Below are 18222 nucleotides of genomic sequence, written 5' to 3'. Positions count from 1 at the left end.
ATAGCTGACCTCACCTTGCTGCAGGTAAGACCCATTTCCCTTGTGCCTCCTTAGCATAGAATAATACTTTGTTACGTCCCCAATACCTTTTTGAGGGAGGGTACAGTATTGGGTAAGTCTTTAAGAACAATTGGTTTTGTACTCGAGTTACTATGTTAAAGACAAGCCACATTGTTAGTTCCACTCACACACAAGCTTCTGCAGGCCGCTATCAGTGCATTACCTCATATCGGCACTTGATTTTAGTGAGGGTAGGGTCCCTTCTACTATCGATCATAGATTGAAATAGAGAGGACCCCGGGTCATGACCAAGGCCAGTTGGTGAGGACTTCCTCCCTCCTAAGAGTAAGTCACCCTATAAATAGCGGAGGGTTTGTATCAACGCCGGAACAAATAACAAATTTGTAAGTAATTTGTATTTTTCCTAGTATACAAACCTGGAGCTATTTATACAAATTGGCCCGCCACCCTGCCCCCCGAGAAGTCCTGCTATAAAGCAAAGTCATTACTCAGCCGAGAGGTGTGAATGAGCGGAGTAGCCAATCTACCCCACCCCCACCCGCTAACTAGGGGATGGGGGAGTTATCCCTCTCGAAAATTATCATGGCTCGTCTTCCGGCTACGCCAAAAGTATACCCAATACAGTAAATAGCTCCAGGTTTGTATACTAGGAAAAATACAAATTACTTACAAAATTTTTATTTTTCTTCAGAATTTATATACTGTATATCTTTTTAGAAAAATATTTCGAGTATTGTGTGTGTTTGACCAGGTATCCTCGGTGGTGTAAGATAGAATCTTTTATTCAGGGAATCATGGTTTATTGAGTCTCTCTAAAAAATCAAAAGGCTATTGGGGAGCTCTGTTAGTCGGTGAATCGATTAGTAGAAGCCAGTCATTCGATTATTGTGGTGAATTATTTCCTTGTTAGGATTTAGAAGGTAATACTTTTCCACTTTACAAGATATACTTTCAGTTGTAATATTTACTTTCATAAATATCGTGGACATGCTTACTTTGACATTATTTCTACTATTTCATATTTATTACACTAGAATATTTTATATTTGTATCTTATCATGCAGAACATTTACTAAAGGTAGTCTTGATATTGAAGTGCATGGTAAAATATTTGAGTTAGACTGATATTAACATCTTTTATTTATTTTTCAGACTAGAATTCTCAAAGGAAAAGAAACTGCTCAAAACAAATTTTTTTATTTAAATCAGAAAAAAATCCAGAAAGTTTCAGAGGAAGACAAAATACTGGAGCTGATTAATTTGATGAATTTCTGATTTCAAAAGAAGCACCACCAAATCGTCTTAGTTGAAGCCCCCAGTCTATCTTCAAATTTTATAGAGTATTGAAATTCCCTTAGGAGAAATATTATGATGTACTAGAAATATCTTGAAATGCTCAATTGACCAGATTTATGGAAATTTGGGGGGATTCTGTGTTACAATGGTCACTCCATTTATATTTTATAGGTTCAATAGGAATCACTACTTCAAGAAAATTTAGTTAAGTTGTAGTAAATAAATAATATAATTTTTTAAACCAATGATATTACCAGATTATTTCAAGTTTATCAATGCGTCTTTAATTTTTTAAGCTGTGAATTTTTTCATTAAAGCTATTAACCTTTTCTCTGTATAGTAGCAAGTATTTTATTAGCTCAATCTTTAAAAATCTAGTGCATATAAAGCTGTTATTAGTTAGCTTTTAATTTTGTGTATCTACTCAGTTAAAAAAATACATGTGATGCTATGTCTTCTAGTAAATTGTAAACACCCAATTTTACTTGCATATATATTAGGTCTAGATTACCATTTGAGCTTTTTTGACTTTCTAATGAAAATTCACAATTAAAATTTAGATTGCAATTTTCTAATTATTGTTTGTTCCGTAACCGAAATACAAACCATGCTATTTGAATAGGGTATTACTTTCTGCGTAGCTGAAATGACGAGCCATTAAATTTTTAACGAGGGTTTGCTCCCCCCCCCCGCGCTAGTTAGCGAAGGGGTAGGGGAGGAGTAGCTATCTACCCCTCCCCCCTCACACACCAGTGAACTAGATCACTTTGCTTCTGGCTCGGGTGATGGACAGACGTGTCTGCTCTCACCCTCGCGTATTGACAGCCTTAATCTTTTTTGCTTTTTCTTTCAGTTGTGTGTTTGGAAGTTGGCCTCTCTCTTTATCATGCGGAAATGCCCCGGATTACCAGACCGCCCTTGTGGGACTTATATGTCTGCGGTTGAGACGGACCCTCACACCTTGTGTCCGTTCTGCAGGGGCCAACGGTGTGATAAGAATAAAGTTTGTTGTGAGTGTAGGGAGTGGTCTACCTCCCAGTGGGAGAGGTTTTCCCGGCGCCGAAAGAAGTCGAAGCTGGATCGTTCTCCTTCAAGGATCTCCTTGAAGAAAGAAATCTCCAAGGACTCTTCTTTCGATGCCCAAACCTCCTCCGAAGCTCCCACTCAATCGGTCTCTCCCGAGAGGCCGTGGAGTGGTAGCGTAGGCTGTACTTGTGTTGACCGACCTCGTGGTTCAGGAGAGGGAGTTGCCTCCCATAGCGATGCAGCTTCTCCTTCTCCTCCGGGGGAGGATTTATCTAATGTTGCTAATGATGATTTATTGCAGCTTTGGGCTTCCTTGGGGCTTAAGGGTTTGCCCTCCAGGGAAGCCCTGTTTGACCTTATCCAGTTGAGAGCAGCTGTCAAACAGTCGCCAGTGATAGCGGAGGTTGACCCTCTGTCTATCGTCGACGTTGTTGTGGCAGAGGCTTCCGGCGAGTTGGGTCAAACCTCTGCCTTGGGTGCTGATGTTGCTGAAGGCTTGGTTCCCCCCCTCCGAACATCCTTCGAGGGAGGGGTCAATTCCAACGGTCTCTCCTGCAGGTGTTTTTCCCCCTCGGGGGAGTTCACTAACAGAGACATCTCTTCGGAGGACTGCCGATGGTGTTCCTGATGCCCCCCAGAGGACGTATCCGACGCAAGGCTCATCTTCCTCTTTGCTGTTGAGGCCTTCCTTCTCCTCACAAGGGAGTTAGGAGGCGCCTTTTTGACTCTTCGCCTTCGCAGTCCCCCTTAGAGGATCCTCACCATGCTTTAACCGTTGCAGCTGCATCACTGGACCTCTCTGCAGATCGTTCGCTGACCTTCCTTCACCGTTCCCCTCTTAATGAGAGAATGCCTTGATGAAGTCATTGAGCTTCAGCACGGCATTTCATTCCCGTGCTGAATCTTGGTGACGGGCAAGAGGGCTCTCAAACTTCGGGAAATTGCTCCCCCAGTTCGAATCAAATTTCTCTCTTTCATCTTTTTCTTCTGCTTAATATTACTTCGACCTTCTCCTAATTTTATCAACTTTCTTTCATGATGCTGTCCCAACCCTATGAGTAAAATTTTCCATATGTATATGTGTATATTTTTACATATATATGTATGTTTATTACCTTTTTTTTTTTTTTCTCTCTTTATGGCATGGATGCTTCTACATCTGTTATTGCCACTTGGGCGGATGTTTCTACATCCGGTATTGCTGCTTGCTTTGATGAATGTGAAAGATGTCACGGTTGGGAGGTATTTGTGCTCAAAGCTATATGTGAGAGTATTGGATGATCTCAGCCATCCCGAAGATGGTTTGGACCTTTTTGGCGGAACTATTCTCAAGTGTTGGGTCTTCGGAATCCAGGGGGATCCAATGCTTGGGGTAGGACTCTCGGCTTCTGGCCGGAAGCCCGTCATTACAGATATGGGGAGGATGATTCCATAGTTTCTTGGTCTCAGTCCTAACAAGCGGGTTCAGCTTACACCTGTGCCTCTATATCTGTTTTGATGCTATCCTTCGGGTAGGGTATGGAGTGGACCAGCTGGGAAGTATACTCTCACTGTGCCAGTAGTGGAGAGTGCAAATTTCCTTCCCAACATGTGATGCCGTAATGTTCTCAAGCAGGTAAATCAAACTATTCAAAAAGTCATTCTTCTCTTTTCTTTATTCTGATGGATTCTTGTGAGAATGACCCCACCTCCCCTGGATATGCTGACTCGCCCCCGGCACTGTTGACGACCTCTGGCAATTCATTTAAAGAAAACTCCGTTGACGACGTAGGAACTAAAAAGGACTGTTCTTTAAACATTCGGAAAAAGGGTAATTTGGGCAACACAGGAAAACAAAGTCCTGCACGTTACCCAAATCCCTTTAGAAGCTAATTATGATGTGCTACATAAAATATTTGAGTGTTTCAGATCAATAAAAGAAATTAGAATGAAACTTCAAGATGATAATTGGGAATCTTGGTTATCATTTAATTGTCATGAGGAAGCATTTAATGCAAGCTGTAACATTGTTGATATTAAAGTAGGTAATATGAGTGTTAAGGGTGCTCTGTGTGATGGGGCACCTAAAGATCAGGATGTCTACAGACCAGCAGACTGGGCTGATAAAGATATAGAAGCAGATATGCCATCCCAAAGAAAGCCAAAACCACCAATGTGGCTTCTTGCTCAATCTGTAGGAGGTACGGAAAATTATTTCAAGATATGCAAATTTCTTCAGAGGAAGGTAGGTACGATCGCACCTGGAGATATATCTCGATTCGGGAAGAAAAGTTTCTTGATAAAGGCCAAGTCATACACACAGTCTGTTATACTGTCTAATTTGAAGACAGTAAATGATGATATAAAATTGGACATCAAACCCCATCTAAACTTTAGCTATGGAAGGGGAGTGGTTTTTAATAGGGATCTGTATGAATTTACTGAAGAGGAGATATTGGCTATGTGTCCTCTATCAGTGTGGAAAGTACATAAAGTACCTGGAACATCAATGATTGTTCTTACTTTCCAGGATGCTGATGTACCTTTCCACATAGACATAGAAAACGAAAGGATCAGAGTTCAACCTTTTAAGGAGAAGCCACTGCAATGTTATAATTGCTTTAAATTTGGACATCCTTCCAAAGTTTGCAATAATGAAAAAATTTGTAATACTTGCTCCAATATTTACCATGGGGATTGTACACTTGAGGCAAGGTGCTTAAACTGCAACTCTAATCATAAATCTAATGATAGGAGCTGCCAGTTTTATAAGTTAGAAGAGGCTGCCCTCAATAAATCAATTATTGAACATGTAAGCGTGGGGCATGCCAAGAGATTATTAAATAAATCTAATACTTATGCAAAGACATTAAAAACAGGAGAAAAAGTTCCTCGGGAATCATCTCACCCACCTACTACTGTAGGTAGTTCTCGAAAAATGAATTCACTATCTATTGATAAAGTGCTGCATAAGACTAGAACATCTCCTCCTAAAGATTTATCATTGAGTATCAACAAAAAGACATTGCCCACCACTATCAAACTTTGTCCCCCATTACAAAGGATAGTACTAACCTCTCCCAGGCCATATCCTTGCCTGATTTAATGGAGATTCCACCTGACACCAAGTTATCAGGTATACCTGTAGTGGGGAAGGTACAAAAACCTGGTAACTCGCAACCTATTAATCGTAAAAGAGAGAGACCTCCATCTCTCTCACCCCCTTCCATAAGAAATACTAGAATTATGACATCAAATAAATATGATGTTGGCAATCAACCAGAAGACAATTTAAATAAATCAGAAATTCAAGTTGAGGTCCACCATCCCCCTCAACAAATATATAAAAAAGATACAAAGAAAAACTCCAACGTAAAACCCAACATAACAAGACCATCTCTGAAGAAACCTACAAGTAATAATGTTAGATTAAAAACTGCTAATGGGAAGACCTCATCCAAGATGTCTTCCCGAAATAATCCATAGTTTTCTCCTCAATTTTGCAATGGAACTGTCAGGGTTTGAGGGCGAAATTTGAAGAACTTAAGCTCCTAATTCATGAACATTCCCCCATAATTGTATGTCTACAGGAAAGTATGCTGGATGCTAACACTCCTAGTCCTCGAGAGTATGTTAGCTATAGAACACCATATAATCATCAAGCTGGGAGCCATGGTGGAAGTCTCATGTATGTTCGTCGAGATGTTCCCCAAATACCTATGTCTATATGTACAACACTGCAGGCAGTGGCTGTACAAATTGATATAGGAAGAAAATATACAATATGCTCTCTCTACTTGCCTCCAAATGATAATATTTTATATGATGATTTAGCAGAGGTTATTCATCAACTCCCTCAACCATTTCTCTTACTGGGAGATATGAATGGTAGACATCCTTTATGGGGTGATATTTTAGCAAACACAAGGGGCAATATTATCTCATCAATTGTGGAGAATGAGGATGTGGGACTCCTTAATACAGGAGAGCCCACACACTTCCATGTTCAGACAGGTACCTTGTCATGCATTGAACTTTCAGTTGCAAGCTCTAACTGCCTTCTTGATTTTGATTGGAGGACATTATATGATTGGCATACTAGTGATCATGCACCAATCATTATAAACACCAACAAGGGTCCGCCTTTGCAAAGATCGCCACGTTGTAATCTAGACAAGGCAGACTGGCTTAAATTTTCTGAGCTAAGTGAAATCGAAGGGAGAGCAAACAGTTTGAAAGTATTGATGATGCCATAGACCTACTGAATGGAACTCTTCATACAGCAGGAGTCAATTCAGTTCCCAAAACAACAGGGTTATTCAAACGACGACCAGTCCCGTGGTGGTCTTCAGAACTAACTGCCCTCCACAGAGCCACAAGAAGATCTCTTAACACGATTGCGTAGACGCAGAACTGATGAGAATTTAATTATGTACAAGAAATGTAGAGCACAGTTCCGTCGTGCCATAAAAGAAGCAAGGCGCCAGTCATGGATGTCTTGTTTCCTCCATTAACAGTAGAACACCACCATCTTCTGTGTGGAGGAAAGTAAAAAAGATAGCTGGCAAATTCACCCCCAACCCACCACCAGTGTTGAAGGTGAATGGCCAGTATGTAACTGAAGCAAATGAAGTTAGCAATGCCCTGGTTAATCATTTTTCAAATGTATCCAGCAAGTGTGAAGGAGCCCCTGGTCACCAGTATAGGAGCACTGAAGAAAAGAATATTTTAAATTTTGCAACAAGAAGGGAAGAGTCGTATAATTCTCCTTTCACTGAAAGAGAATTTGATTTCGCACTTGCTCGTTGCAATGATACAGCCCCTGGACCCGATGGAATTCCATATGCAATGATTAAACATGTACATTTTAATACAAAGCTATTTATTTTAAGCATTATTAATAGAATATGGCATGATCATAGTTACCCAAGTGTTTGGGAACTAGCCATTATTTTAGCCTTTTTAAAACCCGGTAAAGACAAGTTTTTAGCAGCAAACTATCGTCCTATTGCATTGACATCTTGTTTATGTAAAATCATGGAGAAGATGGTCAATGCAAGGCTGATATGGTACCTTGAAAAGAAAGGTATTTTATCACCGATTCAATGTGGATTCCGAAAAATGCACTCAAAGACTGATGTGTTGATACGACTTGAGTCTTCTATTTGTGAAGCCTTTGCTTCCAAAGAGCACCATGTTACAGTATTTTTTGACCTTGAAAAGGCATATGATACCTCATGGAGATATGGTATTCTTAAAACCATTCATGAATTGGGATTGAGAGGAGAGCTGCCACTATTTATTCAGGCATTTCTTTCAAGTAAAGTTTTTCAAGTGAGAGTGGGGGAAACTCTATCAGAGAGTAAGTGCCAGGAAGAAGGAGTTCCTCAGGGTAGTGTGCCGAGTGTAACCCTTTTTGCACTAGCAATTAATGGGATATCCTCAGCCATTCCCCAGGATGTTCTCTCAAAATTATTTGTGGATCTCTCAATATCATTTGCTGGCACTAGAATGACAATGGTTGAGAGAAAAATCCAACTCTCTATTGATAAAATTATCCAGTGGGGTGACATGAATGGATTTAAGTTCTCGACAAGTAAAACTACCATTGTCCATTTTTGTCGTATCCGGGGAGTACATCCAGACCCGGATATATACATTAAAGGTCAACGGATACCATGTGCAAGAGAAGCTAAATTTTTAGGTTTGATATTTGATTGTAGGCTTACATGGGTTTCTCACTTAAAAGCATTAAAAGCTAAATGTGTTGAATCTCTGAATATTTTAAAAGTATTGTCCCATACACCGTGGGGGGCAGACCGCAATACTATTTTAAAATTATACAAGGCCTTGATTTTTTCCAAAATTAGTTATGGTTGTGAGGTATATTCTTCAGCCACCCCAAGCCGGTTAGAAATATTAGACTCGATACATCATGCAGGTATTAGATTGTCTACTGGAGCTTTTAAAACCTCGCCTATCCCAAGTCTCCTTGTTGATGCTGGAGAGTTACCTCTAGACCTTTACCGAATGTCTTCCATTCTTCGGTATTGGTTTAGATTGCAAAGACTCCCTAACTCTCTAGCCTTTCAGACTGCAAGACTTGTAAGACACGCATCATACTTTGAGTTGCACCCAAAATCTCCTCAACCTTATGGCTTTCGGGTGAAACGATTATTAAATAGTTTGGATATAATTAGAAATAAGGTACTTCCATTCAAGGCATCATCAACGCCTCCATGGAAGTTACCAGAGATATCTTTTTGTAAATATTTTATTGGAGATAAGAAGAATATGTCAGACCTAGAAGCCAGGTGTCTTTTTAATGAACATGTTAAAGAACATAGAGGATCAACTTTTATCTATACTGATGGCTCCAAATCGGATGCTGGCGTTGGATTTGGAGTACATAGTAATGGTTTTAATTGTAGAGGTGCACTTCCTCTGACCGCTTCCATATTTACTGCCGAACTGTATGGCATATTAACCGCTATTGAGAAAATAGCGTGGAGGAGGGTAATTTTACAATTTTTAGTGATGCAAGGAGTGTCCTTCAAGCTATGGAAGTTTTTAATTCTAATAACCCTCTAGTTTTAAAGATTTTAGAATGGCTTTTCATTATTGGACGGAGAGGTATAACAGTTCAATTTTGTTGGGTTCCAGCACATGTAGGTGTGTCCGGGAATGAGAAGGCAGATTCACTGGCTAAGGAGGCTGCATCCGAGTTGCTGCCAAGAAGGTATCCCACTCGCTGTAATGATTTCTTACCTGACATCAAGAAATTGGTTTGCAATAAATGGCAACAGCAATGGGATAGTCAAGATGGCAATAAAATTAGGGAAGTAACAAATGACATATCTCCTTGGAGGTATAATATGATGCCCCGAAAATGGGAGACATCTCTTTGTCGTCTCCGTATTGGTCACACTCGGTTGACACATGAGTTTCTGCTGAAGGGCCAACACCAACCGTATTGTGACGACTGTTTAGTACCTCTAACAGTAAGGCATTTGTTGACCGAATGCCCCAATTATAACAGCTTGCGGAATAGATATTTGTTTGAGGCTCGAGGTGAGGGTGGCAGGTTCATCCTTGCCAAGATTCTTGGAAATGATGTGTCCTACCATGCAAGTGGCATTTTTAGATTTATTTCAGAAGCAGGTCTTCTGAAAAATATTGAACTTTTATGACATTCAATTTTTCAATATTAAACTTACCCGATAATCATGTAGCTGTCAACTCCGTTGCCCGACAGAATTCTACGGGAGGGATACGCCAGCTATCACAATACTAGAAGGGGGTGTACTCACCAGCGCCACCTGTGGCCAGGTACTACAGTACTTCTTGTTGACACCTCCTCAATTTTTCCTCTGTCGTGCTTCCGGCAAGACGTTCTGGGATACGCTTATGATCTTGGAGTATTTTCACGGCTTTTGGTGAAGTATTTCTCTCAGATTTCGGCTGTCGCTTTACTGGAAAACTTCTATATTAGCTTAGATAGCTATTATTTAGTTCTGATTAATGGTTAACGATCTTTTTGCTTGATTTGGAATCCCCACTTGGCTAACTCTTTGATTCAAGATGTCTGACATTTCACAAGCCCCACCCCATAGACGATGTAGGTCTTGTAATAGGCGTATTCCGAAGGCCTCGGTAGATCCTCACACCGCTTGTTCTGACTGTAGGGAAAGACCCTGTCAGTTGGAAGATCGATGTGAGGAATGCGCCGGACTTTCGGAACTTGATTTTGTCCGATTTCTTAAATATTCAACCAAGTTAGAGAGAGAGAGAGTTAGGAGGAGTTCTTCTCGCTCTTCACTTTTTTCCTCACCTCATGATCCCCTACCTTTTCCTCCCCCTGTAGTGGCTACCCCCGAACCTACTATTTGCCCTCAACCTGATATGTCTGTTGTTTTGCGTGCCATTCAGGCTTTAGGTGACAAAGTGGAATCGGTGGTTAGTGATCATAAGTCTCTTATGGCCGAAGTCAAGGAACTTAAGGTCAAGAGTGCAGTGGGTGGTAATAGTGCCAGTGCTGTGACAAGTGCTAGTGTCAGTGCAGTGCCAAGTGCTAGTGTCAGTGTCAGTGTGGTGCGTGAGGGTACTTCTGTGCGTGCCAGTCGTCCTCCCAGTCCGGGACCTCTTGCAAGCTCCCAAGCCCAGGGGAGAAGCAATGTCGAAGGGCAAAAGGGTTCGGCAGGCCTTGATCGGCGCACAGAAGTATCCTCGGTGGTTGCGGGCGTGTCTTCCAGAGACCGTCACTCCCACCTGCAGACGATTGAGCCCGTCTTTTACTCGTCTGCTGAAGAATTGTCAGGGAGGAAACGTTGGACTCAGGTCTCAAGACCTCTCAAACGCAGAGTCCAGACCTCAAGAGCTCTACAACCTGGCTGCAGTCATTGGATCAGCTCTGACTCGCCGCAGTCATCAGTTGAATGCACTCCTCCTAAGAGGAGTAAGGTGCTGCCGCAACAGATCTCTTCTGTTAAGGCTTTGCCTCAGCAGACCTTAGTGTCTGCCGACCCCAAGTTGACTCTACTGCAGTCCATGCAGTCACAACTTGCGGTCTTGATGCGTGAGTGTCAGGCTGAGAAGGTTTCACCTCCTCCTGCGATCGCTCCGCCTAACCGCAGTCCTGTCTGCCAGGCGTACGATGTTGAGGCTCCTCAGGATACCTTACCACGTACTGAATTACCAGTTTCCAGCGGTGTGCAGCTCCCTCCGCCTTCCTTAAGGCAACCTCAGCAATGGGAACAGGAAGCTTATACCTTACTTCCTCCGCTTCCACCAGTGAGGCAACACTCTCTTGAGGTACAACAACCTCTCCCATCCATGAGGCAGACACCTCAGCTCTCGCTGCAGCGACCTCAACCCTCCTCAAGGCGAGAGCCTCAACACCTTAGCTTTGCGCCTCAGGAACCTCAACTCGCTAGACAAGTATTGCGTTCTGCGCAGCCACTACCTCTACTCTCGCAGCTCACACCTCAGGAACCTCAACTCGTTCCTCAGGAACCTGCTACTGCGCATCCGCTCACCTTACAGCAAGCGCAACCCTTGAGGCAAGACACTCATGCCAGGAGTCAGCCTCCTCAACCCATGCGCCTACCTTCTGCTACTCCTGTTGACCAGCCTTTGCAGCCTGAACCTCAGGTTTTGCCTCAGCAACAGAGTCTTGAGGATGAAACCACTAGCGTTTTTGCTCCCGCTCGTGCAGATTCTGCTGTTCAGCATACCTTACCTCTCACTTCGCTACACTCTGGTGATGAGGTTTCTGATGATGAGGCTGCACACCTGGATCCCTCATCAGATGTGGATGAATCCAAGTCTTCTCCGCCTCCTATTGACTTTCGTAAGGTCTTGGCTCTTTTCAGAGAGGTATACCCAGACCATTTTGTCTCTGCTACCCCCCGCTCTCCGCCATCTGAGTTTTCGCTGGGCATGCAGCCAGCCAAGTCAACTTATACTAAGCTCGTCTTTGCAAGGTCCTCTAAGAGAGCTTTAAGAATTTTAGGGGAGTGGTTGCAGTCTAAGCAGCAACTAGGAAAGACTTCCTTTATGTTTCCTCCGACTAAGCTCACTTCCAAAGCGGGCGTTTGGTATGCCACAGGAGAGGAACCAGGCTTGGGAGTACCTGCCTCTGCCCAGGCTGACTTCTCAAGTTTGGTAGACTCTCCTCGTAGAACAGCAATGAGGCGCTCTAAGGTTTGCTGGACCTTCTCCGATCTAGATCACTTCCTAAAGGGTGTATTTCGAGCCTTTGAGATGTTCAATTTCCTAGACTGGTGCCTGGGGGCCCTTAGCAAGAAGACCTCCCCTGCGGACAAGGACTCAGCCATGCTCTTAATGTCCTGCATGGATAAAGTTATTAGGGATGGATCTGGCGAGCTTGCTTCAATGTTTGTGTCAGGAGTGCTTAAGAAAAGGGAGCAGCTTTGTTCCTTCCTTTCCTCCAGCATCACACCTTGTCAAAGGTCTCAACTCCTTTTCGCTCCGCTCTCTAAGTTCCTGTTTCCCGAAGAGCTTGTTAAGGACTTGTCTGCGGCCCTGATTCAAAAGGACACCCATGATCTTGTGGCCTCATCAGCTCGTAAGACTAAGGTTGCTCCCTCAGTCCCCAGGACTTATCGCACCCCAGTGGCTGATACTCCTGCTACGAGGTTTATTCCGCCCTTTCGTGGTAGAGCCCCCAGCCGAGGAAGCTCCCGTCCAGACTCTTCCAGGAGCAAGTCTAGGAAAGGTTCCAAGGCTTCTAAAGGCAAAAACTGACTCTCCTCCTCTCCAGACAGCAGTAGGAGCCAGACTCAAGATCTTCTGGCAAGCCTGGGAAAAGAGAGGTGCAGACGCCCAGTCTGTCAGTTGGCTGAGGGAGGGTTACAGGATACCATTCTGCCGCAAACCCCCTCTGACCACATCTCCCATCAACCTCTCTCCCAACTACAAAGAGAAGGACAAGAGGCTAGCGTTGCATCAGGAGGTGTCGCTCCTGTTACAGAAGAAGGCAGTGGTTATAGTCCGGGACCATCAATCCCCGGGCTTCTACAACCGTCTCTTTCTGGTGGCCAAGAAGACAGGAGGTTGGAGACCGGTGCTGGACGTCAGCGCGCTCAATGCTTATGTCACCAAGCAGACGTTCACTATGGAGACGACGAAGTCGGTCCTAGCAGCGGTCAGGCAGGAGGACTGGATGGTCTCGTTGGACCTGAAAGATGCTTACTTTCACGTTCCTATTCATCCAGACTCCCAACCTTTCCTGAGATTCGTTTTCGGAAAGGTTGTCTACCAATTCCAAGCCCTGTGTTTTGGCCTAAGCACAGCTCCTATGGTGTTTACGCATCTGATGAGGAATATAGCAAAATTCCTCCACTTATCGGACATCAGAGCCTCCCTTTATTTAGACGACTGGCTGTTGAGAGCCTCCACGAGTCGTCGCTGTCTGGAGAGTCTCAACTGGACTTTGGACTTGATCAAAGAACTGGGTCTATTAGTCAATTTAGAAAAGTCCCAGCTCATTCCCTCCCAATCCATTGTGTACCTGGGAATGGAGATTCGGAGTCAGGATTTTCGGGCTTTTCCATCGGCCCCAAGGATAAGCCAAGCCCTAGATTGCATCCTGAGCATGCTGAAGAGGAGCAGTTGCTCGGTGAGACAGTGGATGAGTCTCACAGGGACCCTTTCATCGTTGGCCCTGTTCGTCGAGCTAGGGAGACTCCACCTCCGCCCTCTCCAATTCCATCTAGCAGCTCATTGGGACAAGGGTTTGACGCTCGAAGCAGTCTCTATCCCAGTCACCAAAGAGATGAAGACCACTCTCTTGTGGTGGAAGACCAATCTCCTTCTCAGGGAGGGCCTATCGTTGGCGATTCAGACCCCCAATCTTCATCTCTTCTCGGATGCATCGGACTCGGGCTGGGGCGCGACCTTGAACGGACAGGAGTGCTCGGGAACGTGGAACGAGGAACAGGAAACGCTCCACATCAACTGCAAGGAGCTACTAGCAGTTCATTTAGCCCTATTGAACTTCAAGTCCCTCCTGCTAGGCAAGGTGGTGGAGGTGAACTCCGACAACACCACAGCCTTGGCTTACATCTCCAAGCAAGGAGGGACCCATTCGAGGAGCCTATACGAGATAGCAAGGGACCTCCTCATTTGGTCAAGAAGTCTAAACCTCACCCTAGTTACGAGGTTCATTCAGGGCAACATGAACGTCTCAGCAGATCGCCTAAGCAGAAGGGATCAGGTCATCCCCACGGAATGGACCCTCCACAAGAGCGTGTGCAACAGACTTTGGACCTTGTGGGGTCAGCCGACAATAGATCTTTTTGCCACCTCCATGACCAAGAGACTTCCTTTGTACTGTTCCCCAGTTCCAGACCCAGCAGCAGTTCATGTGGATGCTTTTCTGCTGAACTGGTCCCATCTCGACCTTTACGCATTCCCACCGTTCAAGATCATAAACAAAGTCCTTCAGAAGTTCATCTGGCACGAAGGGACACGGCTGACGCTGGTTGCTCCCCTTTGGCCTGCAAGAGAATGGTTCACAGAGGTACTACAATGGCTGGTCGACGTCCCCAGGACTCTCCCTCTAAGAGTGGACCTTCTACGTCAACCTCACGTAGACAGGTTGCACCCAAACCTCCACGCTCTTCGGCTGACTGCCTTCAGACTGTCGAAAGATTCGCTAGAGCTAGAGGCTTTTCGAAGGAGGCAGCCAGTGCGATTGCCAGAGCAAGGAGGGTATCCACTCGTAGAGTCTACCAATCCAAGTGGGAAGTCTTCCGAAGCTGGTGTAGAGCCAATGCAGTTTCCTCTACCAATACCTCTGTGACCCAAATAGCTGACTTCCTATTACATCTTAGGAATGAGAGATCCCTTTCAGCTCCTACGATTAAAGGGTACAGGAGTATGTTGGCTTCAGTTCTCCGCCACAGAGGTTTGGACCTTTCTTCCAACAAGGACCTTCAAGACATCCTTAAGTCTTTTGAGACTTCTAAAGAACGTCGTCTACCCACTCCAGGCTGGAATCTAGACGTAGTCTTAAGGTTCCTTATGTCACCTAGGTTCGAACCTCTCCAGTCAGCTTCCTTCAAGGACCTTACCCTCAAGACTCTTTTTCTCGTCTGCCTTGCAACAGCTAAAAGAGTCAGTGAGGTTCATGCCTTCAGCAAGAACATTGGGTTCACATCCGAGTCTGCAACATGTTCTTTACAGCTCGGATTCTTAGCTAAGAATGAACTTCCTTCACGTCCTTGGCCTAGATCGTTTGAAATTCCTAGCCTCTCCAACATGGTAGGTAACGAACTAGAAAGAGTTCTTTGCCCTGTCAGAGCTCTGAAATTTTATCTTAATAGGTCAAAACCTATTCGAGGACAGTCAGAAGCCTTATGGTGTGCAATCAAGAAACCTTTGAGGCCCATGTCCAAGAACGGGGTTTCGTATTATATAAGGCTTCTGATTAGAGAAGCCCATTCTCACTTGAAGGAGGAAGACCTTGCTTTGCTGAAGGTAAGGACCCACGAAGTGAGAGCCGTAGCTACTTCGATGGCCTTTAATAAAAACCGTTCTCTGCAGAGCATAATGGATGCAACCTATTGGAGGAGCAAGTCAGTGTTTGCATCATTTTATCTTAAAGATGTCCAGTCTCTTTACGAGAACTGCTACACCCTGGGACCATTCGTAGCAGCGAGTGCAGTAGTAGGTGAGGGCTCAGCCACTACATTCCCTTAATCCCATAACCTTTTTTTAACCTTTCTCTTGAATGCTTTTATTGTTGTTTTTATGGTTGTTACGGTAGGCTAAGAAGCCTTCCGCATCCTTTTGATTTGGCGGGTGGTCAATTCATTCTTGAGAAGCGCCTGGGTTAGAGGTTGTGTAGAGGTCCTTTAGTAGGGGTTGCAGCCCTATATACTTTAGCACCTTAGAGTTGATTCAGCCTCCTAAGAGGAACGCTGCGCTCAGTAAGGAAGACGAACTTAAAAAAAGGCAGAGTAACGGTTCAAGTCGACTTCCTTACCAGGTACTTATTATTTCATTGTTATTTTGAGATAACTGATTATATGAAATACGGGATACTTAGCTATCCTTTAATCTTGTACACTGGTTTTCACCCACCCCCATGGGTGTGAATCAGCTACATGATTATCGGGTAAGTTTAATATTGAAAAATGTTATTTTTATTAGTAAAATAAATTTTTGAATATACTTACCCGATAATCATGATTTAATTGACCCTCCCTTCCTCCCCATAGAGAACCAGTGGACCGAGGAAAAATTGAGGAGGTGTCAACAAGAAGTACTGTAGTACCTGGCCACAGGTGGCGCTGGTGAGTACACCCCCTTCTAGTATTGTGATAGCTGGCGTATCCCTCCCGTAGAATTCTGTCGGGCAACGGAGTTGACAGCTACATGATTATCGGGTAAGTATATTCAAAAATTTATTTTACTAATAAAAATAACATTTTTATGATTTTAATTGAATACTCTTTAATTTTTTATTTTTGTTTAGATAAAGTAAATGTTACCGGCGTCAATGACCTTAGATGTCAGGATGCCTGAAAACTTTAAATCATTCATTCATTCCTTCACCGTACCTGGCAGCTGACGCACTGGGCGCCCACGCACCCCGTTTTCAAACGGGCACCGGTCCCTTTGGGGCAAAAGAGGCTTGCTCACAATGTGGGCAAGTCCCTTAGGGGCCAGGTATCACCTGTGCGCCCACGCTCTCCTGCGCGCAAGCGCTCGCCTGTTCCTGATCTTCCTGAGACAATGACCCAGAGACATCCTATGCCAGGGACAACTAGCCAACGAGCTCCTGCTGCAGAATCAATGCGCCAGCACTCTCACCGATCTCCTGCTCGTCAGCGCTTACCTGCACGCCAGTGATCTCCTACTCGCCAGCGCACAGCTGCACGCCCTGATCCTGTTACGCGCCACGCACGCCCTGATCCTGTTACGCGCCACACGCGCCCACGATCTCCAGCTCGCCAGCGCTCCCCTCTTGCTCACCAGAGCGCCCCTCTTGCTCACCAGAGTGCGCCCTCGATCTTCGGATCTGAGCACAGGAAAGAAGACTCGCCCTCGCCTTCTCGCCAGCGATCTCCTGCGCGCCCTTGGAACTCGCCCACCCGTCAGCCCTCTCCTGCGCACCATCACGCACAGTCACCTTCGCGCGCACAGGTTTTAGTTCTTACCGTGCGCCCTTCCAGAGGCTTCCGAGATACTGCGTGCCCACGCGCCCACGAGCAGTCTCCTCCTCGCACTTCCACGCTTGCTGGTCCTTCTGCACACCCTCTGTCTTCACCAGACCGCGCCCGTGTGCCATCGATCTCCTGCGCGCACACACGCTATCTCATGTGCGCCATCACTCCCCAGCACGCAATCGTGCCCACGAGCCTGCTCGACGTAGTTCACCTACTCACCCGAACGAGTCATCAGGAACGGGAGCAGCTAGGCCGTCTTCACGCTACCCCCCCCCCCCCCTGCAAGCGCATACCAGCGCGCTCGCGGGGGGGGGGGGGGGGAGATCTAAAGATAGGTCCAGGCACCCATCTTCTTCCCTTTCTTTTCAGACAGGCCATGTTGTAGTCTCTACTCCAAGGGATCGCCCGATTCCCTTCCCTCCAAAGGGAGTCTCTGACACTGCGTCTGTCAGTACGCAGCCATGGTTTGAGTCCCTTATCAGAGCTGTCGTCCAGGCTGTTAAGCCTACCTTCTCTGATTTGGGCCCCAAACCAAGGGCAGCTCCAACCCCTCTGAAGAGGAAGAGAGGAGTAGAGATCGTGGTGACTTCTCCTCGGGTCAAATTGGCTCCCAAGAAGTCCGTCAGGAAGGCTCCTTCCTCCCCGCAGACGTTTTCTCCATCCGCTGTGGACGAGGTTTTTCCGTCCTCAGGGGAGTCTTTCGAGGTGAGACTTTCTCCCACCGCACCAATGGGAGCAACCCCCACCTCGAGCAGGAGAATCGTCCCGTGTTGGGACGGAGAAAAGCCCTCAGACTTAGTTGTTGGAGTCATGTATCCCTCCTAGTTGGGAACCGAAGTACTCGAAGACTATCCCGAAGTCGTCTTCCAGGATTCGACCAGAGCCAACGAGACCCGTGGAGAACGTCCACGTGTCCCCCCCCCCCAAGAAGAGCCTTTGGGGACGGGAGACTTCGCTGCTGATTCTCCAGGGGGAGAGCATCAAGAGTCAGAGCATGCCTTCTGGCAGGTCTTGACTCTGATGAGGAATCTCAAGTTTCCGGACCCGGAGATTCTCCCTCGTGAGGGCAAGGACACGGTCCTGGACCGAGTCTTTGGCACTCAGAAACCCACTAAGGCCAGTGTGGCTTTTGCCCTGGTCCCAAGGGGTCAAAAGTGCCAGAGATAAGGTTGAGAGCCAGCTCTCCAAGCTCGCCTCCTCCAGC

At 45.5% G+C, this 18222-nt stretch overlaps 1 protein-coding gene and 1 long non-coding RNA gene across 2 annotated transcripts in view; both read left to right on the top strand.

The window, feature by feature from the left end:
* Window positions 1–1594, top strand: part of LOC137621174 (uncharacterized) — a 99528-nt gene extending 97934 nt beyond the window's left edge. The window contains exon 2 of the long non-coding RNA XR_011040156.1: window positions 1174–1594. This is a non-coding gene — a long non-coding RNA (uncharacterized lncRNA). The remainder of the gene's footprint in view (window positions 1–1173) is intronic.
* Window positions 1595–1767: 173 nt separating this feature from the next.
* Window positions 1768–17843, top strand: LOC137620884 (serine/arginine repetitive matrix protein 1-like). Its single transcript, XM_068351329.1, has 5 exons — window positions 1768–1784; window positions 2338–2620; window positions 16417–16675; window positions 16724–17272; window positions 17710–17843. Exons 1-5 carry the CDS (start codon window positions 1768–1770, stop codon window positions 17841–17843), a joined length of 1242 nt encoding a protein of 413 aa, XP_068207430.1.
* The last annotated feature ends 379 nt before the right edge of the window (window positions 17844–18222 follow it).

This window comes from Palaemon carinicauda, chromosome 27 (assembly GCF_036898095.1).
Source record: "Palaemon carinicauda isolate YSFRI2023 chromosome 27, ASM3689809v2, whole genome shotgun sequence".
NCBI classification, from domain to species: domain Eukaryota; kingdom Metazoa; phylum Arthropoda; class Malacostraca; order Decapoda; family Palaemonidae; genus Palaemon; species Palaemon carinicauda.
This window is presented reverse-complemented; position numbering and strand designations above follow the sequence as displayed.

What these genes read in the sequence shown, in the direction of transcription:
- LOC137620884 (XM_068351329.1), top strand. An exon ending in CTCTCACCGATCTCCTGCTC is followed by an intron (nt 16,676 to 16,723) that starts GTCAGCGCTTAC and finishes GCCAGCGCACAG; the next exon opens with CTGCACGCCCTGATCCTGTT. An exon ending in GGAACGGGAGCAGCTAGGCC is followed by an intron (nt 17,273 to 17,709) that starts GTCTTCACGCTA and finishes TTCCGTCCTCAG; the next exon opens with GGGAGTCTTTCGAGGTGAGA.